General features: G+C 47.0%; 1 protein-coding gene across 2 annotated transcripts in view; it reads right to left on the reverse strand.

The window, feature by feature from the left end:
- Positions 1-233: 233 nt before the first annotated feature.
- LOC126541537 (organic cation transporter 1-like) overlaps positions 234-25,615 on the reverse strand; it is a 39,682-nt gene continuing 14,300 nt past the window's right edge. For both annotated transcript variants that reach the window (XM_072286259.1, XM_072286260.1), the window contains exon 6: positions 234-289. In XM_072286259.1, coding sequence (XP_072142360.1) covers positions 286-289 — 4 coding nt within the window. In that variant the 3' untranslated portion in view covers positions 234-285. The remainder of the gene's footprint in view (positions 290-25,615) is intronic.

Genomic DNA, 25,615 nt, shown 5'->3' on the forward strand with positions numbered 1-25,615 from the left:
TGCTAACGCAAGTGTAGTACTACGGCGATTAATGTTGTTCTGTCTCTTACGAGATATGCTTTTCTGCATAAAGGGCAGCAGCAGACGGCGTGGTCGCTCGCCGCTCCCCACAAGAACTCAATATTATCAACAGAAAGGTGTGTCTGCAGCTGTGACGTTCAGGACACGAGCTGCATGAGTGCTTGAGCACGGAACACAGGAAACGAGTTGTGATGGCAGCACGCCGCATAGGAGTGAAACGATGTGGGCCTCTCCAGCCGTGGCAGATAGCAGATACGGGAAGTTTCACCTAACGGCATTGTAAACTGTTGCCAGAACCGACTCATGTTACCAACTCTTTGTTATCATTGTTCACTACAGGCTGGCCTGTAACCGGCATTTTCTTATGGAACGTCAAGACTCCTCGCCTGAGGACCAAAAATTAAATACGAGAGACGGCATGGAATAGTACGAAAATAAGCACAACGTAGTTTCAATATGGTGTTGAAGCAAAATAGGACTTCGCTAGCACGTTCTCGCCTCGACGGTCTAGTCTCACAGATGATAGCTGCTGCTGGCACGAACAGGTTATCCGACGCCGTATAAATGCTTGCGTTTTCTGGGTGTACTTATATTTAGCTTTGTAGCTCAAACTTGGACTGAAACGCAAATGTGACTTGTCATGTTCACTCTTGCAATACGAAGTATTTTATTGAGTCTGAACTTTTTATTTCTAGAATCGGTGGTAGGAGCAATGTTCTGAATGTTCACAAGTTTATCAAAATTCGCCCTTCCGGCTGGCATAGATAGCTTCACTAGCTGAAACTACGGACAGTTATGGGCTAATTTTTCGGATATTCAAAGATATCAAATCCATGACCATAGCGGAAGAAATTATTTAAAACAAATTCAAGAAATGCTCAGCATTATATGGCAGTCAGTGTGGTGCGGAATGTGTTGGGCGTGGTAATTATTTGTGTGGAGGTTATGCTGATGTAGTATGCGTTATACTTATATATACGTCAGGAGTGCGAGCAGACGAATATACATATATACATTGTTGAAGATATACATTCCACACCACGCCGGCCACCATGTGTGTAGGGTGTTTTCAGCTAACTTTAGCCAGAGTTTAAAAGTAGTTCTTATTAAACTTTTGCACGCACAAACACATGACGTCGAACGAAGAAGGGACGCACAACATGCGCAAACTTCAACTGGCTTTTATTGTGACAGTGACATATATATATATATATATATATATATATATACGCTTCCACAATCAGAAAAAGACAAGATGGCAAGAAAACAAACAACGCACGCGCAAGACTGCATAGCCACATGTGCCGGCGAAACCAACCCTTGTCACTGTTATTCCTTTTCTCCGTAGATGTGTTGACGTGGTGTAATCAGTCAAAAACTTGTGCCTCGATTCCGCAAATAGCAAATGCCCTAAAAGCACAGAGACTGTGCTTACTAAATTCTGACAAAGAAGGTGGTTTTGTTGTTTTTAGCCACAACCAGTTCTTGTCCAAAGCCAAACTGGCAGCGGAAACTTTATTCAACAGAGTCGGCCGTGCGTCTATCCCGAAGGCGAAATCCAGAGAAAATAAGTTATGCAAACAGCTAGAAATTAGCAGACTGGTACAGAGCTTAGAGAAAAGCAAGAAAAGCAGCTTAGATGTGTTTTTCACGGCGAAGACGCATGAGGTGTCATGCCCTTTACGCGTGATTGTGTCTGAAGAAGGTACGTGGCAAAGGTCCGTTGCACTAGTTTTGCAAGAAAATTTAAAAAAGGTTGGAAATAGACGACCCATTTAGGATTAAGCAAAGTGATGCGGTTGTTGATGCTCTCAGAGCAAACGATGGAAGGCAGCTGTATGCATTCTCAGTCGACATCAAAGATCTGTATTATTCGTTGCCACATGATGAACTAATTTCCTGTGTTGAGGAGTCTATAGACCGTTTAGGTGTGGTAGCCTTCCAAAATGCCTCGGGTATAAGCTCTGGTGCCTTTTTAGAATTATTGACTGCGTATTTAACGTCCACATGGGTAACCTTTGACAATTATATTTACCTGCAAAAACAAGACATTTGTATCGGCTCCTGTATAGCTCCTTTACTAAGTGACTTATTTTTAACCCAGCGTGATAGGGTCATATCCACCCGCATTATTGACCATGGTGTTGTAAAAGTGTTTCGTTTCGTGGATGATTTTTTTTAGTTATTTTAGACAAAACCATTAAGAACACTGACGCACAGATTGGAAATATTTTACCATGTTTCGAAATGTGTCTAGAGCCTTTGAGTATAACTCATCAAATGCCTGAGCGAATAGCATCAAGTTCCTCCACATTAGAATTGTCTTTGAACCAAATCACTCGTGTTGGATGTATAAACCCAGAACAAAAAAGCCACTGCTTCCATTTTCATCTGCAGACTCAAAATTGGTTTAAAGAAATATTGCACAATTATGTTTTCAGCAAAGTTTTCACTCGCAAGTATTGCAGTTAAAAGAGGCAGGTTTACCGAAACAGGTTGTAGCAGTCGCGGAAAGCATGTACCGCAAAAAGAAAAATGAGGCAAGATTGAAAACTGATCAACGCGCCGCTGCAATATCAAAGAAGACAAGAAAAAATGGTTGTCATTCCATACTTCCATAAAATTTCACATCACCTAAGATAGGATCTCACTCTGACGTCAAAGTCGTGTTCTCGGCTCCCCAAAAACTTGAAAGACTTTGCAGGAAAAGCTGCCCAATTAAGAATGAGAAACCAAAATGCATGAATAAGCATCAAAACAAGTTAGTTGCATGCAAAGAAGGTGTAGTATATCGGGTTCCCTCGTCGTGCAACAAGTGTTGTATCGGCCAAACCAGCCGATGCGTAAACGAGAGGCTAGCAGAACATCGGCGCAAGGTAAAGCAAGGCATCGAAGGCCACATGGCAGAACACTGCAAGTCATGCAATGGTTGTTATCCTATCTTTAACAGATGCACGATATTATTTTCTCACATAAATCGGCAAACCAGGGAGATAGTTGAAGCCAGAGAAATTATTCGGCAGGATCAGAGTTGTGTTAGTGCCCCGTGTTCGAATCTCAGTGCTGACGCCCGTTGTTGCAAATGGGTCGCAAGCCCCAAGGGTAGCGTTGGCCTGGCGGCCTGGGGCACTGGAAGCATCCGAAGGTCCCGGCAAAGCATGAGTCGACTGGTAACAGAACAACTGGTTTATTCTAACATCGCAAAAGAGCGGGCGGTCAGGTCGACCGAAGTGAGAGACGGGAGAGCGCGTAACTCGAGAGAAGAAATCGGAGCCTCTCCCCTGGCGTCCGGGGGCAGCTGCTCTTATACTCTCGGCGTCGCGGGCAAGAAGGAAGGTCACGGGTTGAGACCACGTGACGGCGGAGCACGGACGAGCTGAGAGACATGTTGAGACGAGTGTAGTGACTCAGCCGCCGAGCAGGCGCCGATCAGACCTCCTCGCTTCACACTTGGGGAGCTCCTCTCCCCGGCTGCCGCGCTTTGACAAGCGTGGGCACACACACACACACGCACACACGAAGACACGTGGCACTGAAACACGCCTGGACGCGCTTGGCGGAGAGGCTTTGCGGCAGCTCCGAACGGGCCAAAATGTCCGCCGCTTTGAAGGAAGCCCCGGCGTCCGTTGCATCCGCGCCGGCTATACCGCGCGTCGTAGGCGAAACGTAACAGACCGCCCCGCCGGGGGAAGGAGATCCCGATGGTCAGGGGACTGCATCCGCTGTCCGGAGGGATGTCGCTCGATGATGCACATAACCGAAGTCGGGCGTCCGTCGGCGTTTCTTGAGCGCAGCGCACGGAGAAGGCCTCGTTCTCTCGTTCAGGTTCACACAGGACACTGCAAAGTGACTTCGGGAGAGTTGACATTTTTGTTCTCGTTCCCGGCAAGCGTTAGAACTACGCCGAAAGTCAACCGCTCAGTCAGCAAGCACGGCACAACCCTCACTAAGCCCTGCCAGGCTCTTTCCCCTTTTATACTACTGTCTAGTTCCTTACAGTAGTTTAGCAGCACTCAGAACGCGTCCACAAATCGGAAAATTGCACTAGAAAGCACATCATCACTTTGAAACACTACACAAAAGCAATATGTTAAAAATCCTGCCTCAGGAAGAAAAACATCAGTAACAAACAATTTTGAGGCTGATTCCCACGTTAGGGGCTTCGACTTAAGCCATCGGCGTTACCGTTGAGACTCCCCTTTTTGTAACGCACCTCAAAGGAATATTGTTGCAAAGCGAGGCTCCAGCGCAGGAGGCGGCCATTTGTGGAAGAGATGGTCTGCAGCCATTGGAGAGGGCAGTGATCCGTCTCGAAGCATGCGAAGCGGAGACCGCAGCGAGCGAACGTACACTAGCTCAGCTGGCGAAAACCCCGTAGCCGCATGCGGCGTGGTCCGTAATGCAAACATCACCCCAGGCAGACATAGCTCCCAGTCAGTTTGTTGTGCAAACCACAATGCTCTCAACACGCGCTTCATGACGGAGTGGAGCTTCTCAACGGAATTCGACTGTGGGTGGTACACTGAGCTGTGTAACAGCTTTACCCCGCACCTTTCGAGAAAGGCTGTCGTCAAAGCGCTAGTAAACACTGTGCCCTGATCTGATTGGATTTCCGCAGGAAAACCAACTCGCGCAAATATGGACAGTAGTGCATTGACTATCTCAACTGAGCTGAGTTCCTTAAGCGGTACTGCTTCAGGGAACTTTGTCGCTGGGCAGATAACAGTCAAAATGTGTCTGTACCCCGTGGTTGTTACCGGCAGAGGTCCCACTGTATCAATAACGAGCCGTCTAAAAGGCTCCGAAATGATAGGTACCAACTTCAACGGCGCCCTCGATTTGTCCCCTGGTTTGCCCACCCGCTGACAGGTGTCACATGTCTTCACAAAGTGGTCTGCGTCCCGAAAACACCCTGGCCAATAGTACTCCTGCAAGAGACGGTCCTTAGTTTTCTTAACTCCTAGGTGTCCGGACCACGAACCCCCATGCGACAAGCGCAACAGATCCTGACGGTAGCACTGAGGCACGATAAGCTGATCGAACTCCACTCCTCTGCGGTCTAGATACTTCCGGTACAGGACCCCACCTCTTTCCACAAAGCGAGCATTTTTCTTGGCGATACCTTCCTTGACAATGCAGCGTATGTTTTCTAGGCTGCCATCCTTCTTTTGCTCGGCTATCAAAGCCGACCGGCTGACTTTTAGCAACCTGTTAAGTCCGTCTGACGTAGGCGCGATGAGCAAATCCGGAGACAGCTCTTCTAACTTTCCCGTGTCGGGCATTTCCTCTCCAATATCTGGTGCCTTTAACGCTACAGGCTCAATTTTATTCCGTTCGGGCGTGCTCTGAATATCAGCTTGCTGCGCCTCTGACCCTTTTTCATTGTTCGACAACGTCGGCCCCGCAACTACCGCCTTTGCAGCGAGCTCCCGAACTTTCGATCTGGTTAAGGCCTGAACGCTAGCCTCACCAAACAAAAGCCCCTTCTCGCGCAGGAGGTGATCGGACCTGTTCGAAAATAGGTACGGGTACTGGGGGGGCAGCATAGATGACACTGCGGCCTCCGTCTCAAGCGCTCCGCAAGGTCCTTCAATAAGCACTTTTGCTACGGGCAGACACACGCTATGAGCTTCCACGGCTTGCTTGATCCATGCACACTCGCCCGTGAACATATCGGGTTCTACGTAGGAGGGGTGAACTACATCCATTGTAGCTGCGGAATCGCGAAGCACTCGGCACTCTTTCCCGTTCACGAGGAGGTCTCGCATGTAAGGCTCTAGAAGCTTCATGTTCTCGTCAGTGCTGCATAATGACAAAAACACGACTTTTGTTTTTGTTTCTGGACACTGCGCCGAAAAGTGACCCGGCTTCTGACACGTATAACACACGCGCGCTTGCCTCGCCTCGAACCGCTTTCTGCGTTCGGCTTCGGTTGCCGCCGTCTCCTTACGTTCGGTCGGACTGCTTTCACTCGCATCCGAACTACGTGTGTCCCCCTTTGCTCTCATGGGCGTGAACTTCGGCCTCTCAAACTTGGAGCCAAATTCACCCTTTTGACCGTCCTTAGCTCCGCGAGCCCGACGCGTCACAAACTCCTCGGCTAGCTCAGCGGCTCTAGCCACCGTACTAACGTCTGGCCTATCCAAGACCCAGTACCGCACGTTCTCAGGTAACCGACTATAAAACTGTTCCAGCCCGAAACACTGCAGAACTTTCTCGTGGTCACCAAACGCTTTCTCTTCTTTGAGCCACTCCTGCATGTTTGACATTAGCCTGTAGGCAAACTCTGTATACGACTCACTTCTGCCTTTCTCATTTTCCCGGAACTTCCGACGGAACGCCTCCGCTGACAGCCTGTACTTTTTTAGCAGACTCGATTTCACTTTCTCGAAATCCTCTGCCTCCTCTCTCTTCAAGCGAGCGACTACGTCGGCCGCCTCGCCGGGTAACAAAGTGAGCAAGCGCTGTGGCCACGTTTCCCGAGAGAACCCCTGCTTCTCGCACGTTCGCTCAAAGTTAACCAGGAACAAACCAATGTCCTCTCCAAGCTTAAACGGCCGCATCAGGTCAGTCATTTTGAACAATACTCGTTCTCCTGCACCGTGTGCCTGACTTCCATTACGAGCGCGTTCCATCTCTATCTCGAGACGCTTCATTTCCAAAGCGTGTTGACGGTCGCGCTCCTCCTTTTCTTTCTCTTTTAGCTCTTTTCGTTCACGCTCGTCTTTCTCTTTTTGCTCTTTTTGAGTCTTCCTCTCCTCAATAGTCTCAAGGCATTCCGACAGCTCGTCATCCTCAGCTTCTAACTCAAGAATAGCCCTTAGCAGTTCCGGTTTTCTGAGTTTGTCTGAGACATCCAGACCCAACTCTCTTGCAAGCTCCAGCAATTTCGGTTTGCGCAACGACTTCAAATCCATGGCTGCTCTGAATGCTGCTTTCTCTACTGCCTACTATTGTCTTGCCGCAAACTAACCCGGCAGCAACGACAACCACAATTACCAGCTCTGTTTCTGACACTAACAAAAGCCTGGCAAAACTCAGAAGAAGAAAGTCCCGCACTCACCAAACCTCGCAGCCAAGAATTCAGCGCAGTCGTTCCGCTGCAGGCAACCAGTCATCACACAGGGCTCGTTGCACTGCTCCCGGATGGTCGTTGTGCTGCTCAGCATACAGTCAACCGCATCTCTTCGCTGCTGGCCTCCGTTGTCGCGATCTCACCGCTGGCAACCAGCTGTTGTAATCTCAGTGCTGACGCCCGTTGTTGCAAATGGGTCGCAAGCCCCAAGGGTAGCGTTGGCCTGGCGGCCTGGGGCACTGGAAGCATCCGAAGGTCCCGGCAAAGCATGAGTCGACTGGTAACAGAACAACTGGTTTATTCTAACATCGCAAAAGAGCGGGCGGTCAGGTCGACCGAAGTGAGAGACGGGAGAGCGCGTAACTCGACAGAAGAAATCGGAGCCTCTCCCCTGGCGTCCGGGGGCAGCTGCTCTTATACTCTCGGCGTCGCGGGCAAGAAGGAAGGTCACGGGTTGAGACCACGTGACGGCGGAGCACGGACGAGCTGAGAGACATGTTGAGACGAGTGTAGTGACTCAGCCGCCGAGCAGGCGCCGATCAGACCTCCTCGCTTCACACTTGGGGAGCTCCTCTCCCCGGCTGCCGCGCTTTGACAAGCGTGGGCACACACACGCACACACGAAGACACGTGGCACTGAAACACGCCTGGACGCGCTTGGCGGAGAGGCTTTGCGGCAGCTCCGAACGGGCCAAAATGTCCGCCGCTTTGAAGGAAGCCCCGGCGTCCGTTGCATCCGCGCCGGCTATACCGCGCGTCGTAGGCGAAACGTAACACCCGTCTGCAGCATTAAGTGATAAGGAAATGAGATTTCTGGACAGTGAAAAGGAATAATAGTGACAAGGGTTGGGTTCGCCGGCACATCTGGCTATGTAGTTTTCAGCGTGGTTTGTTTGTTTATTTGTTTGTTTGTTTTCTTGCCATATTGTTCTATTTATAGTGTAAGCGTATATATATGTCGCTGTCACAATAAAAGCCAGTTGAAGTTGGCGCATGTTGTGTGTCCCTTCGTTCGACGTCCTGTCTTTGTGCGCGCAAAAGTTTAATAAGAACCATGTACAACCAACTCGCCCAAAACATAACTCTTTTAAAAGTAGGCCGATGCCCTCTAAGACGACGCGACCAAATACATGTTGCTCCATTTTGTATGTAGTGTGTCACGTTATTCTTTGTATTTTGCTTAATTACATAGGCAAAAACTTTCATTCGGAAAGTTATGCAGCGCTATGCTAAACGTCCGATTAGACAGTTTCTACCTTCTATCTTTTAAGTATTAGTGTTCTTCAGCTTACTGCGGTTCAACTGCTGGTTCCCTGTTCCCTCTACAACCACCTTGCAAGATTTCCGATGACCCTTGACATCAAATTAGCGCCATGCTCCCTTGACACGGCAGTCAGGGAAACGAAGTCACGGTCCGTAGTGCCGTCACCGTGTTTTGCCATTACTTCAAAATATATGAAGTTATGACTTCTGTTTTTTAAGTTGCAACGCGAAAAAGAAAAAATGCTGCCACCTGCTTAACTGCTTCAACGGGTACGAGTTCAATGCGCGTCTATGAAGCATTGCTAGGGCAAACATAGCCCCCCACCAATAAATGTGCTGACAGAGTGACATGTTTGTATCTTCCTCCGTTTTGGTTCCACTATCTTTATAGGGCTTTTCACAGATGTATGGATGCAAACAACTTTATTGCAAATCCGGCAAAGTTTAACGACCCGGGCTCAGGTCTCCCATGAAGGGACTTCGAAGCCTTGCCTCGTCGCCGCCTCTCAGGCCCGCTGGACTGCCCACTCTTGTGTATTGAGGTTGAAGCTGCGCAAAACGGCGGCCCACTTCGGCGCAAGAGCCTCCGGAGCTACGGCCATTTTAGCTGATGTAACAGGACACTCCCACAACATGTGCGAGAGCGTCACTCTGGTTGCCTGACATAACTTGCAGAGAGCACTCGGGTATTGAGCGGGGAAAACGTGCCGCAATCGCACCGGACTGCGGAAAGTGTGTGTCTGCAGTTGTCGTCAGACGACTGCCTTGCGACGTTTCAGTTTGCGGTGAGGTGGGAAAAATATCCGCCTGCCTAGCTGGTAGTGCTTGGTGATGTCGTTGTATCTCAATAAGCGTTCTCGCGTGTTCCGAACCAACAGGTCCGAAATTAAAGAGGGGGTCTCCGACCTAGCGCGGCGCGTCAGTTCTCGCGCAGATGATCGCGCGTCGTTGCTCGTGGAAGGTCAGACCCGAAATGGCCGAAGCTGAGTCGCGTCTCTGATTTCTTACTATGCCTAAGCGTTTGCACTGCCTACAGTTACATTCACAATTCCAACGACAAGCTACAATAGCTTGCCAACTCAAGAATGAAACAAAATTGACCACTGAGACAAACAATCCAAGAAGTGCTGTTTTAGATCACCCACCTAGACCAGATACGGCCACGTAAAATGTTAAAGAAATCGGAAGTATGACTTCGCTGCTGGGAGCTAAGGAAGCTCAGCGTAAGGAGAATCTTGGGATGTAAAGGCGCGATAAACCTTTTTACTTCTTCAGATGAGAAGATCAAGTGCGAGAAAATTTTCAAACGCATGCCTTTGGGGTCATTAACGGATTTTGTCTTCGTTCAGAAGTCAAGCATATCGGTTCGTCTGCACGCTATTGATCCTCTTTTCATGCTTGCAGAACTGTTCATGCATTCCACTACACGTGAGGTGTGCTAAAACTTCGCATACCCACTCATACTGCCGATAACCGATAGGGAGCGGCGCCCCCCCCCTCCCCCCAGTAGATCCACCAGTGCCCCATGGTTACCATTCTATTCTTGTTATCTCAAAAAAAAATTATTGTTACCTGAACTCACGGTAGTTGCTTGTTTGTTTGCTTGCTTGCTTGCTTGATTCCTTGCTTTTGTTACTTTAATACTTTGTAGCCCCTCCTCTCTTAAACCCTGATGGACCTGAGGGTATTAAAGATAAATAAATGAATTATTTATCTAATTCATAATTAAATATAAATAAATATATCGAATGAGGCAAAAAGTACAACGACCTGAAAAGTTCACGCCTGCTTCGTAAAAGTGGCGCCACACGCCTTCGTTTGTTTGGTGACTCGCCCTTTGTGGTATCTTCTGCATCTCTAGTGAACAGAGGGCAGAACCACAGGCCCTGATCGCGGCCGAAGCGCTCGCCGTCCTCAACGGTCTGCGGCATGGCGGTGCCTACTTTCTCCGGCAGAAAGAAAACCAGCACACCGCCTAGCAAAGCTAGGCAGCCCATCACCAGCATCGGCAAGTACTCGTCCAGTTCAACCTGGATGAGGACAAAAAAGAAACGTCCATATCTTCAACGTGCTAACTCAAAGTGATCGGCACACGCCTCGCATAGGTTGAGAGAGCACGTTTGTCATAGGTCAAGAGAAGTAACCTCGTATCGGGTCGTTTTAGGGGATCAAGAATAGCAGGGTAGGGTGTCTATAAAATGCAAACTGAGGCCATGGAAGCTCGTCGAAGCTGCACTGAGGTGACAGTGATCAACGGTTCAAGCTTGTCGGAAGAATAAGACGAAATTATAAGGATGTCGAAAACATAACGCGTAATATTACTGCTATTATTATTATTATTAATAATAATAATAATATTATTATTATTATTATTATTATTATTATTATTATTATTATTATTATTATTATTATTATTATTATTATTATTATTATTATTATTATTATTAGCGCAATTTGCCACATCACCTACGTTGCTGCGTATCTAAACTGGTACAAGGCTGAACAAACCAAGATCAACATCCTCCTACGCGGTGTCTATAAACAAGCCCTGGGCCTCCCCGGTTGCACCAGCACTGACCTCCTCCTTCAACTAGGCGTCCACAACACACTGGACGAGCTCATCGAGGCCCAACGTCGCTCTCAGCTGGAGAGACTCACTCTCACAGCGACGGGTCGCCATATCCTCACCTCGCACGGTATCACCTACCACCATCAACACGGCCATAAGCACCAGATCCCCTCCACCATACGAGCTTGGATTCACGCCGATCCTATCCCCAGAAACATGCACCCCGAATACAACCACGCACGTCGCACAGCACGTGCCACGGTTCTCACCAAATCCCTTACTCGCCACGACGGTGTGAGTTTCGTCGACGCCGCCGAATATCCCCACGGTACCCGCTTTGCAGCCGTCACCACGCGTGAAGGCTCTCTCCACCATGCTATCAGCCTAGTAACCCCACACGCTGAGGAAGCTGAAGAAGTGGCCATCGCGCTAGCCACACTAGACCCAACATGCCATACCATCGTCTCTGACTCCCGCTCCGCCGTTATCAACTATATCAACGGCCGTATTTCACACCAAGCCTTGCGCATCTTGCAACAAGCGCCCCGCTCCACCGACCATCAGGTTACACTCGTCTGGTTGCCGGCTCATGTAGGCACCGTCCACCCGCACCTCCCCAACCTCAACGAGGTTACCCACTCCCTAGCGCGAGGCCTAGTTAACCGCGCGGAAGAAGGGGAGGCTGCCCCCACCGGTAGGGATCGCCTGACACGCTACAATGATCTTGTGAAGTCCTTCTACTTAGAGCGTAGAACCGTCCCCGGCCCACACAACAAACTATCCCGAGCGCAGGCTACAACTTTCTGCCTGCTACAAACCAATACTTACCCCTCGTTACAACTTTATAACAAGATCTACCCAGACATTTACCCCAATCCCACGTGCCATATTTGCAAGACACAGCCAGCCACACTTCCACACATGGTTTGGGACTGTACACACCAATACCCCGACACTAACCCCACGACCCTCTCGTCGAGATGGCACGCTGCCCTGCGTAGCCCCAACCTTGACGACCAACTCTGGGCGACCCAGCAGGCCTGCGAGGCGGCGAAGAGGCAACACCTCGACGTCCCCACGTGGGAGGCCTAGGCCCAGCCACCATCTCTTGCTGGTTTCAATAAAGTTTATTCAGTCAGTCAGGCGTAAAATAACCAATGCGAGTCAAAAGACATCGAATGGTTTTCGACAAATATCAAGGCGAGCTAAAGGTTTGCTATAAAGCGTACAATTTGAACGCTGCGAAGAGGGTGTCTATGCAGAATTACGCTGTCCATGCTCTAAACACTGGCACTGGGAACACAAGAAACACAGAAAACAGCGCCTGATGTGCTAGACATTTACATCGCTAACGTGGCAGTGTGGGCTCGACAGACTTGACACTTTGGGCTTGAAGGGGTAACAGGAGACCTTTGGTTGTGAGGTAACGCCAAGTGTCTCCGGTCACCTCTTCTTTTGTCCTCGTTCCTGGCGCGCTACACATAGTGCTCGTAATTAATCCCTGACAAGGCCAAATGGCCACTAAAACGAATATGCATGTGTTCTTTTTTTTTAAGTGAAGTTTTCTTTGCCTCTTCTCCCGAGTTCTCGGGCGCTGCTGCTGCTGTGGTCTTGCTCGCGCACGCCGCTGGGTTTCTTGCAACACTACCAGATGGCGCTCGCCTCCACGCATCGCGGCCGGTGCCTGGACGTGCAATTAATTTAATTGCGTACAGCCCCATATTTAAGTTAATGTTTATTACTTCTCCTACGACATGATGTGTCATGTGAGGCAAGGATAATACTCAACCCTGTCAGAGAATATGAATTATGACGCACAACAACGCCTCGAGTAAACACATGTCCTTTGTGTGCTGTGGACTACGCAGACAAACAACAGTGGTGCACGCAAGCTAACGTTTAACTCCTACTCATCGCTGTCGTAATAGACTAAACGCTGAAGAAATGGCACATTCGCCGCCAACATCGCCGCTGATTATCGTCAATCGAAGAAAACGGCATACAAAGCTTCGCTTACAAGCTTTGTGTACATGAATATTTTCTTTTCTGAGTCTGTCCTTTCTGTAACAGTGCATCTCTGAAATGCGCCCACCCCCCCTGCTACAATGTCCTTGTGGTGCTGCAGGTACGCGCATAAATAAAAAAATTCCCACAGTGCGTGGGATCCACAGATTCTTTTTCTTTACCATGCACGCAGCAGCATACCTTCAGATAGCACGTTCAAACACAGGTGCCAGTGAACAATGGGGTGAGGGGAGTACAAAGTATTGTGGTATTAATCATAGCAAGAGCATCCTCGCGCATGAAGACCATGACATCGTTCGCCTTCGTTCAGAATACTGTTTCTGCCGCTATTGAATTCCTAACGTTTGCACGAGCAAACGTTGCACGAGCATAACAGCTGTATTTTCTGTTCTCATTACCACGTCAACATCTCTTCCTATATTGCCCAGAAGTCTGCGTTCTTTTTTTTTTTTTTTTTGTCGCTGGGAATCTTTCTGTACCACTGGTCGAACGTTCAGAGGGATGGTATAACTACAGAGTATATTCGAATTTCGAGTATAATTGGAATATAATTCGAGTATTCGAGTATAATTCGAATTTGCGTCAGAGTATATTACAGTTGGGAAAAACCGATAGCAATGCAATCCCAAATACACGACTGCTCAACTCAAAGCAAATTTGTATAGATGCGCCACCCAATTACGTTCCCTCATTTCCACGGCGCCACAGTGGAGGAAAACGTTTTTCAACATTGGTGTCCCTCGAGAACTTTGTTTGGAGCGCGAAGGAAGAGATGGACGGTGCACTCTGGTTTCGGGTGCGGAGTTTGTACTGATTTCTTAAATTGGCCGCCTAATGTACTGCTGAATTTCTTGATTCAGCGCATTTGTGTCTCGGCACTAACACTCTACATTCGTACATTCGTACCAGGGAGGCGACCTGTGCACCGAGCAATCCACCAGCATCTCCGAGCAGCCTCTGCAGCCGCACAGAGCGACCGCGGACTATGGTGGGGAATACTTCCGACGCCATCTGGTACGTGATGTTGTAGCCGCCGGCGAACGCCATAATGAGCATGGTCGCCATCACGAGCGTCCAGGTGGCCGACTACGCAAGGTTAATGCCAGCAACAGGGAAATGAGGAGAGTTAGCATTGCCGCAAAAATAATGGCCCCATAATCTGATCGTTTATTACGATAGGAAAACGGAGTTTCTTAAGCGGTTATAATGACATCATAGTATTCAGGTATCTGGCTATAAAAAGCGTACTTAGAGCATTAGAACATTCGAGAGGACATAGCTGATACGCTAGTTATGATTGCAAAATTCGAATTGCACTGCTTATGATGTGTGAGATATTGTTCTCACAGAAGCTGTACTAGAAATTCATGTCTTTCGATCTTACGCATACATTTCTTGCGTTACGGTCGCGTTCTAATAATTACTTGCTTAGATCCAAAGTAGCGCCGAATTACTGCTTTAGGTATTTTGTGTGAGTGCACGTATTTTTATTCATTTACTCATTTACTTTTGTTTTTCCTCTGGTGCTGCTTCTGCTGCAACTATTACACGCTTCAATTGCGGCAAGAAATCAGAGAGGAGACCCGCCGTGGTTGCTCAGCGGCTATGGTGTTGGGCTGCTGAGCACGAGGTCGCGGGATCGAATCCCGGCCACGGCGGCCGCATTTTGATGGGGGCGAAATGCGAAAACACCCGTGTACTTAGATTTAGGTGCACGTTAAAGAACCCCAGATGGTCTAAATTTCCGGAGTCCCCCACTACGACGTGCCTCATAATCAGAAAGTTGTTTTGGCACGTAAAGCCCCATAATTTAATTTTAATTTTTAGAAATCAGAGAAGCAAGCATGCCTTTAGCCCACTGCACCAGACAATGCCCACCTTCTGATGCGATGATGGCACTCACCAGTCCTAAGTATCCACATGATGTGGCAGACAGTGCCACCGATGAGTACAAAAATGGAATTCGGCCAGCGTCGTCCAAGCTTGTCCACCGAAGAGGGGAATATGATGTTCACGGGCAACTCGCATGCGATGGCGATCGATTACGTTGAGTATACGTTCAGGCCAAGCCTTCCCAGCTCAGGGGTGATCACGTTGTAGAACGTGCAAACTATAAACCTGGATGTACCGTGTGAAATGCAAGAAGCCATGTGTTTTACTTAGGTATTGATTTACTAGGGGCGCAGCATTCAGGATGCAGTGTGAATCAAGGCGCAGGAGTCGAACGTTGGCTTCAATTTGACACCTTGGATGTTATTAATATCAAATTTGCTTCCTGTGCATCACTCACAACCGAACTTTCGTATAAATTATATTCAATGCAACGAATTCCTGGGTTTAAAATTGTGTTCGCTATTGGTTAACCCATGACGCTCCTCCAACGCGCCTCCTTATCACAACTAAAGAGAAATCTTCCGCTCAGAGTATGTAAAAGCTACGCCAAGCTTTAGGCGTCAAATGAGAGTTACCTCCCGTATTGGTCATCCGTGTGGAAGGCGGAACTTCAGATGAAAACCCAGCGAACAAAGACTCTGATGTTTAAAGTCTGCCGAATTTCATTGGGCCAACTTAACGCTCGCAAGCAAGCGCACGAGCTTTACCACTGCGTCATATCCAGCTTTTCTGGACACGTACCAAATAGCCTTCCAAGCGGTCGCAGCACGAAGATCGCGCGTTTTCAATAGAACGAGCGGGTTTTTTCCCAATAACTAAAGCTGTAGGTCGATTATTGAAAAAGGCAGGAGACAGACGTGTTATAGAAGACAATCCACACGAGACAAATGTAGTGATCACGCTGTGCAAAGCTAGAATTTATTTCCTAGAGCGATTAAAATTCAGCAGCGGAAGCCTGTGGAAACGACGAAACTTGTACTCGATTTTCGAGACAAAATCGGTAGCTGTGATAAAACTACGGCTGCTATCGTAATTGTCGCTGCAGCGTATGTGGTCCAGAGACTCGGCTTTTGATTGATGTCTTAACCCGACTCTCTATACATAGCGTAATGTTGTTCCCAAGGCAATTTTTGAAACGCATTCGTGCAAATTCACGTGGTATCTATAAAAGCCCGAGCGTATCACTTGCGCGATTGCTGGAAGCCGTGGCCGAGTGGTTTATTCGCTCGTACCTATCGTACCACGTCATGCTGGCAGCGGTTCGATGCCGTGCTGCGTGACATATTTAAGGCGAAAGCCTTTAATGGCTCATACTCGCGGCGTCCTGCCGTCCGTCCGCCCGTGCCCTGGAACGGTGCCAGCTGTAGCCTCTCGCCCTTACACCCTCTCAGCAATCACGTAATGGCACAGCGGCGCGCTCAGCAACGCTCCTTCGTCAGACGTCTCGTTGCAGCAGTCGAGTTAGTCGGATGGCTCCCAAGCGGCCCAGGGATGATTCCACGGCAAGCGGTTCGGAGAAGCGCCCAAAGAATGTGGATTCCTCCGATACCAAATGCCAGAAGAATGAGCGAATGCGCTTGTAGCGGGCTAACATAACTAACATAAAAGAAAGGCATGGCATGGTCAGTTGAATGGGCATAGGCTTTCGCCGAACACACTTTGGAATTTACAAAGTGTCCTTCAATTTTTTCGACGGCACGTAGGACTGAGTTCGACAGTCTCCCACCAGATCTCCGAATCACAAAACTCAAGATTTGTTATCGGTTTTTTCAGGGGTGCTGTTCTAATATTATATTTTCTACTTTTACTTCGTAAAACCTAGCAATGGGTTGCTCATTTGTTAAGTCATGGCTTTTATTATCAGACTTCATTCCTTGGGCAACTTAACAAGCATGCACATGTCTTTGTGTTACATTAAAAAATAGGACAAAAGAAACCCATCGTGCCTTGTAGCATGGACATATTCAGTTCAGTTCAGTTTTATTTACATAAGGGCTGGTGCAGTTGATGATCAACATAAACAGAGGTATACAGGAAAGTTGTACAAGAAAGCTACGTTTTGGCAAGTGCATAAAAACAAAATAACGCGTGAAAAAAGCTGGTTATTTTTCAGCCAACAAAAACACATTTTGGAAAAACGATGTCGGGCAATTGATTTCAGCGACGTGGTGGGGAAGGGCGTTCCAGTCTGCTGCTGTGCAGGAAAAAAAGGACGAGGAAAAAGTAGTTGTATGGGGAGTGTGGCCGTAAGACTTGTAATGGGTGCCCTGTTCGTAGCGATACGCGTGCGGGTGGTGTGATATATCGCTCAGGAATTACGGTACTGTAAAAGAACTTATGAAGGAGGTAAAGACTGGCTGTAGCGCGGCCACGTGCGAGATCAGATTTTGCTCTTAAGGATGGTACGCTTACGTCATATGAGTGTGATACGCTTACGTCGTATTCAGGAATTCTGGTCATTACCATCTTGTTGAACTTCTCGGCAATGCAGATGCGTAACTGATCGGGCAAACCTTTAGAAAATTTTGTTTCAATATATCGGCCGACTATCAACAAGTTTCAAGTGACTCCGCTGAGATAGTAGTCCCTTCTAACAACATATGCATTTATTGCACTTAGTCGGAACATTGGCGGTGCGTTAAAGCAGTGCTTTGGTCAGGGATGGGCAGTTATGTCACACGGCTGGAGGAAATTGTCTTGCACCCTGTCGGCAGAGGGCACATGGACTTGAAGAAGCGCCAAATTTAAACCGTAAAGCGATTTATTAAAGCTGGAGTTTGAACGGTAATTGCGGAGCGAGTTTCATTCAATCTGTTTGCACGCGCATGTTCTTGTGAGGCAGCAGGAAAGGAGAGGGAGTGTATATGCGTGTGCACGGCTTGAGCGTGCGTGCGGGTGCACTTGCATTTGCGTGTGCGCGCGTGTTTGTGTTTCCGTATTTGAATCTGCATGTGCACGAGTGCGTGTTAGTGCGTGAGGGCATACGCGTGTGCGTGCGTGCGCGCGTACTTTTTTTCTGCGTGTTTGCATGCGTGGGCATGTGTAAATGTGAATGCGGACGAAGATGTGTCGTATCTGTGTGCGTGTTTCTGTGCAGCATCCGGTGTGGGTCCGGGCGCCTGCGTGTGTGTGTGGGGGAGGGGGGGGGGACCGGGCGCGCGCGCGCGCGCGTGTGCATGTGTGTGTGTGTGTGTGTGCGTGTCACAGAAAGAGAGAGAGAGCATTACTGCGTTTTACATTTACTCTCGGGGATGAATAGGATATACAGTTCATTTAAACTCATATTCAGCGAAATCAACGCCAAAAAAAGGCCGCCGGCGCCGTCATTATTGCCGCCCCAGATTACGTCCCAATGACACCGTCACAATAGAGAATCTGCCGTCATCATCGGCACGACGCCGTGAACAGCTACCAAGCGGTTCACTTTCGTTATCTTCATTCCCTCGGCGGCAGCGCATTGTCTTGATGCCAGCGACGCGCTAGATCTGCATCATCATTGCGTCATGCGCCGCTTCTGCGTCCAAGCAAGCTTTAGGCGGCACACGTTCGGTGCTATATTGACACTAAAACTTTAAAGTACTTGCCTTTGAAAAAAACAGCGCGAATAAATATCGAAAGCGGACTGGCCACAAGCAACACGCTCACGGAGCCATACCATTGATGACATGACAATAGGCTGGGTGCGGTGAGGTTGATCTTGCAGGTTCACAAGGATTGACGGACGGCCTAGTCGGTTCATTATCACAGAAAGAACAGCACTTCAAGTTGTTACAGCAGCATGTGTGTGGTTCCTCCTTTGTGTCCCGTCTTGAAGCGCTGTTCTTTATGTGACTTTACAGACGTTCTTTTACTTCGTCAGTTACGCTTTCTGAGAGCTGTCAACTGGAAAATTTTTGTTCGCATGGCTCTTACAGAAGCATGTTCAATCAAAATTTTTCGCTCAACTAGATAATCTCGAGGACGGGCTCCAAACTAATTTTCTTTAGCCACCTAAGGTCAATTATTGGAAATTTAATTACGTTACCTTCGTTAATTACGCACACAACTTCTCAACTTACTCTGCATCTACAAGTTACCAATCTGGACGCTCGAATGATAATATGATGTCAGCAGTATTTTTATTGGTTTCATAGTTTCTTTTTTTGTGCAGTTATAAGCAGCCGGCATATTGACGCCGTACGCTCCTGATAAAGCAAGTGTGAAAGCTTGGACAAGTTATCTTGGCGCAAATCAAGTTCATGAGCTTAAACGCATGTGCCCAAACGTGCACCGATTTACAAGCGATTCTCCTACATCATACAAGCACCTCAGTGTTACGGTACATCACAGAAGGTGCGTAAGAACACTGTGCTCACTTCTGATTAGATTTCTGAGCCTTGGTGGCTTCAGGCTCGGTTCCTTGGCATCATCAGGAATAATAGTAGCTGCCTGGGGGAAAGCATTGGATACATTTTCAGTACTTTGTAACGTACGAAACAGCGCGGACATGTACGATAAAACGAAAAGTACTGAAGTACTAGGATGGAGGGTTTGGCAGCGTACATTTTGCCTGTCTAATGTTAAGACCTAAAGAAGAATGTACTGTGATCTTGTGACAATTAATGCTGACATACCTACACTCACGTGAAGTATGAGCTCCGACACTGCCCGTGGTGGAACTGACCCCTGGACTACAGGGCTACATTGAACCACGAATTGCTGGTTTGATGTAATGACCAGTAATGGGAAAGTGTTCAGATCTTGAATTTTTGGTATGTCGGCGCCGCTGTGCAGTCTTGCGGGCCTTTTCTACCACGAGTACTATGTTCATCGTCATCATCATCATCAACATCATCATTTATAGGACCCTTAATGACCTTTTACAGGGTATTACATAAGGGGGAATTCATCATATAAAGTATGCACAAGTCAGATATGTTACAAGAATAAATTGAAATAACTCAGATGAAGTAACACAGTGAAATAAAATAGGAGTAAAGGCGACTTCAAATGCAGCAGCACTTCAAATGCGAAGAGAAATTTATACAATTCTGAATTCCAAAATGTGAAAGCAACCGCTCTTTAAATTCATCAGGGTCACGTTCCATGGCGACTGCATCGAGTTCATTCCATTCCTGGATTGCTATGGGTAAAATGATTTATTGAAGGCAGAAGTTAATCCATACAGGCGCTGTAAACTGAGTAAATTGAACAGGCGTCGTGATGAACGTGCTGGTGGTAGAAGTGATTGGCGCAGATGTTGAAAATGGTGCCAAAACTTGTGGAATAAGCATAGACGTGATACCTTGCGTCGATAGACTAATGTGGGTAGATCGAGCGATCACTTAATACTGCTGATACTAGTTTTGTAGTCATGTTTTGAAGACATGAATCGAACAGCACGGTTCTGGACATATTCTATTGCATTGATTAGATATATTTGATGTGGACATCAAATTGCGGAAGCGTATTCAAGTTTTGTTGGAACAAAACTTTCGTATGCCAGTTTACGGACGGAAGGGGGTGACAATGATAATGTTCTTCTGATGAAGCCTAGTGTTTTAGAGTTGTCGGCGATCAGTTTTGTGATATGTTCCAACCAGTTTAAATTGCTAGCGATTAGGATACCGCGGTAACGATATGTTTGTACTTGCGAGATGTTGACTGTATGTAAAGAGTACGCGTGGGTGATGTTAGCGTGCTTCCGGGAAATTTGAACTCATTTGCGTTCAGAAATGTTAAGCTGCATCAAACACTTGGTACACCAGTTATCTATTAAATGCAGGTCGTTCTGAAGAACGATCTGGTTCAGACTCAGTAGAAATTTTGCAATGAAGGACACTGTGGTCTGCGAAGAAGCGTATAGATGATGAAATGCTACAAGGGAGGTCATTAATATGGATGAGAAAGAGAAGTGGACCAAGGACTGATCCTTGTGGAACTCCAGAAAGTACCTTGGTTGAGGCTGAAGGACTTCCTCCTATAACGGTGTACTGGAGGCGGTCGGTGAGGAAGCGCTTAATCCAGGCTAAAATTTGCGGGTCTACAATGAGAGAAGACAGTTTGCATATTAGTCGTAGATAGGGAACACGATCGAATGCCTCTGAGAAGTCTAAGAATATTACATCAGTTTGAAACAATGAATCAAGGTTTAAACAAAGCTCGGTGGTAAATTCAAAAGCTGCGATTCACAAGAAAGACCAGACTGGAAGTCAGGTTGATTGGCGAAAAAGAACCCGTTGTTATCAAGGTGTCGGGCGACTTATGAATAAATTATATGTTCTATTAGTTTGCAGGCAATGCACGTTAAGGAGATTGGGCGATAATTTGAAAGATCAGACCAGTTACCACTTTTGAATACCGGGACTGCTTCTGGAAGCGTGCTTTCAGGGAGGGATTGAGTAAAGATTATTTGTAATAAATGACTTGATCGGACTACAGTTGCTTTGAGCACCTTAGCACACATGTTATCGGGGCCGGGAATGCTTGATAATTTTAACTTGTCGATCAGCTTTTCGATGCCTTCCGCCGTAACTGTAATGGGCAGCATCTGAGAAAATTTGGGACCAGGGAAGTTCGGAATGTTATGATGCGGTTCATGAGTGAAAATCGAAGAAAAGTAATAGTTCATCACATCGGATCTTTCGCCAGGCGACACATGTGAACCGTCCGGGTTAGAAAGTGATATGTTGTGTGATTGATTGTTAAAAGGATAAATCAGATTCCAGAATTTTTGTGGATTTTTGCTCAATATGTTTAGTAGATCCTGATGAAAGAACTTTTTGGAGGTCTTTAAGAGACTCATGTACTCTTTCAGACATGTGAAGTATTTTTCCTACTTGAGGGCTAAACTAGAACGCTGAGCTATGCAAAAAAGACATTTTTTCTCCCGGGAAAGCTTCTTTAGGGCACTACTGAACCAGTGTTTGCTAGCATCGCCATGAAAGCAAATGACTCGAACACAGGCTTCAGCTAGTGCCAAGAGTTTGTGCTTGAATATTAACTAGTTTTGGTTAACAGTCGTCCTCGAAGGAGCGAGCTGTTTAAAGGTGTGAAAAAAAAATTCAGGAGTTCAGCGTTTATAGTAGCAAAATCTGCTTTGGTATAATTACGGATCACTTTAGTGGTAGGGTCACGGGGAGGCTTCGACATTGATAGGTAAAATAAAATTATTTTGTAATCGCTGAGACCGTTAGCACAAGACATTCAGTGAACCATTTCTGGGTGTGAAAGAAAAAGTAGGTCAAGGGTGTTGTTGATCCTAGTTGGCATATTGACTGTCTGTGTAAGATTATACATAAGTACAAGATCGAGTAATTGTATGGATTGACCAGATTAAGCGCATAATGTATCCGAGACTATATCAGGGTAATTGAAATTGTTTCAGCGAATATTTAAAGCAAATGTACATAATAATCTTTTAATTTTTGGGGTGAGCTTTCTTTAGCGTCTAACCACTGTTCCAACGTTATCGATTAGCTCAAGACGCGTCTGAATGTATTTCTAATATCCAAAATGTTTTCCCGAATACAATAGCCAGCGTTATCTGATAAGATTGCGCGCGTGAAGCGATTACTGGCGCACATTCTCGATCACATATGAGCGCCCGAGCTTGGCTGCAATGTACGAGCACTCCAATCTGATGAACCGATGCCTTGGTCCATAAGTACTACATCAGATTCGGAGAAAGAACTACCATGCGCGCAGGCATCGTAGTGCTTTGAGAGTGCTTATTTTCCTTTTTTTCAGTGCAAGCTCGCCTTATAGTGCGTTAGTTTCCCGACTCTCTCATTTGGAATCGCCTTGTTCTTCGCATTACTACAACGTGACGCTATAGACGTGCTACATTTTCATTAAGTCAATACTGGGAAATGGACTAGCACTTTTGTTATGCTACTGTGTTTGCACATTTAACCCACTAGTTTAGTATTCATAACTTACTGCCACGCATAAGACGAAAATGCTACGTAAAGAGTGTCGTTAGCACGAAGTCGTGTGATCGAATCCCGGACACGGCGGAAGCGTTTCGATGGGGTAGAAATGCGAAAACACTCATGTACTTAGATTTAGGTGCACTTTAAAGAACCTCAGGTGGTACAAATTTCTGGAGCCCGCCACTACGGTGTGCCTCATAATCTGATTGTGGTTTTGGCACGTATAGCCCCATAATTATACCAACACTTCTCCGTCATGCGATGTGCCATGTGAGGCAATGACAATGCTGAACCTTTTCATAGGTTATAATCAATGGCGCACAACGACGCATCAAGCAAACAACACGTTTCCCTGTATGTTCTATGTAGTATGCAGAAACAGCAGTGGTACACGCAAGGTAACATTTACCATCAACTCATTACTCTCGTATTGCACCAAACTCTGAAGAAATCAAACATTCGCAGTCACTACCACCGCTAGGTATCGTCAATCAAAGCAAACAGCACAGAGAACTTCGCTTACATCGATTTCCACTGTGCGTGGGATCCGTATAACTTTCTAGACTGTGAAGTTATACGTTTAACGATCGCGCTCAATAATGGAATATTTATATTCGAAGTGGGAAAAAGCAGCTGTCGGGTCCACGGTAGATTTGATTTAAACGGCTTTAGTGCAATGGCCTTTGCGTGATTTCCGACTTCCGTGGGAATGTAATCGTCAAAATGGGCTACATTAGGCAGTGGATTCAGGAAGTTGAGGTACGGCAAAAAGACAGAAGCTTGCAGACGGCCTCGGAAAAATAAAATGACTTTTTGACAGCATGATCAGGGAGCCGTGCTATGGTTTCAACGTCCATCAAAAACGCCCAAAATATGAACAGGGGAGGACAACAATGGGGGAATCTTGGAAAAGGTGAAACCGATGTATAGTTCAGGACGGCTTTAATTTAAATATAAAAATAACTCAAGGATAAAAAGCCTTAACGTACGTTGACTGGGAGGCCAAATTACGGGACAAATAAATTAGTCGTCGAAAGAGTTCAGTTAAAACCCGATGGTATGAAATAAGGGGACAATGTCAGCAAGTGTTGAAGAGAGGTGCAGTAGGTCCTATGGCCAACGCCAGCTCCCCGCAACTGTCGGATGACTGCACGTATGAGCGAGATACTTAGTCGTTAGTCTTACAGGGGGAGGCAGGAGTCTGAAATTTGAGGCGTGGACTTCATCACAATAATTGCAGTGCACTCTACGGTGTCATTATTCGAATGCTGATACCGATTTTTTGCGCAATGAAGATGCGAACAAATTTTTTCTCATGTGCCGACTGTCTCCTTCCTCGAACTGCCAACATGCCTTAATGATGCCCTCGACAGTCGCACAACTCTTGAATGCAAATAAGTGCGAGGACTTCTCTGCAAGGAGGCCTTTGAGTACGTGGCCAACCTTGGCGGTCGATACCTGCAAGCCTGCATTGCGGCTATATTATAAAGGCAGAACGGCAACATGGTAGACAATATGGAGAACAGACAAATCCTGCATGTGTTACTGCACGATAATCTTAAATAATGGTCACACTCCACGCACGTGAATAACTGTGCCTGATGTCGAGAAACGCTGGATGGGATGCGCCAATCGGCTTGTGCCGCTCTTCAATGAACCTCTTCGTCGCCAACTTGGGTGCCTCCCACTGGACATGTGCTCTTGGACCACTGGGCATGTGCCATTGGATACGCGCCGCTTTTCAATGAACCTCTTTGAAACCAACTTGGGTCACTATGTGTGCAACTGGAAATGCGTGAAATTTCCGGTGGCACCGCCAGAACGTTCGGCGTACAGGAGCCTACTGTACGAGCATATGCTACCCTCAGGAACTCCAGCGCAGCGTGTCCAGAGGAAAGCGCGAGGGAGGAGATCGGCTGCAGTGCACGCGTCATTCATGCCACACTTCCGTTATTCGCACATTTGGATAGTCATCGCAGATGAGTTCTGCCGGAATCTTCTTTAGTGGAGTTACGATAGCGATGTTGAGAAAGAATGTTAGGCCTCAGATTGTATCAGGAAGCCGGAATATATGTTTGCTGTGAAGTTGTTTTTTCCCTGTGTCCGTATTTCTCGCAAGTGCAGAGCAACCCTTCTTTCTAATTTGACCTAAGTGCAGGCGATCTTTGCTTAGTGTGCGACTTGTACTCGTCAGTGTCCGTCTTCTGCAACGCAGCCGTTTTATCGCCTGTTGTGTCTATGTGTGTGTATTGCAGCTGATCTCTTTGTTTATGATTTCTTTTTTTTTTCATCTGTTGGTCTGTTCATCTCGGGCCACCTCGTGATTTCGTTTGCCTCTACAACTATACGGGATTCGGTCTATATCTGTAGTGCTACTTCTCATCAACTTTTCTTTCTGTGTGCTCCATTTTGCCTCGGGCTATACCGCGACCCTTGTGTGCTCTCTTTAGCTCTAGTTCTTTACATTCCCAACCTTGACACTTCTGTATGCTATTATTCGTTTTATTTAGTATTATGTGAAAAGATGTAGCCGTCAGCACTTTCAGGTCATGATTTCTTCTATATTCCTTAAAGATATTATTCTTACGACACAACCAGCAAGTCTGTATGCCTATATACCAACGCCTATGCCTATATACAGAAAAAAAAACTACTCATAGTCGACTGCACAGAATTGTGTCTGTCCTGCATAACGTTGCTGGTTCACTGAGTTTCCTGCACAGCTACAGCTTGAATATAGAACAATGCCATGTCGCTTATTCAGTCTAAAGTCGGGACGAGACCGCATGAGAGCATTCAGCTGTATTCAGTGAACCAACAATGAAAATGTACAATCGCCTCGCTGTGCCTGCATTT

This window comes from Dermacentor andersoni, chromosome 2 (assembly GCF_023375885.2).
Source record: "Dermacentor andersoni chromosome 2, qqDerAnde1_hic_scaffold, whole genome shotgun sequence".
Classification (NCBI taxonomy): Eukaryota; Metazoa; Arthropoda; class Arachnida; order Ixodida; family Ixodidae; genus Dermacentor; species Dermacentor andersoni.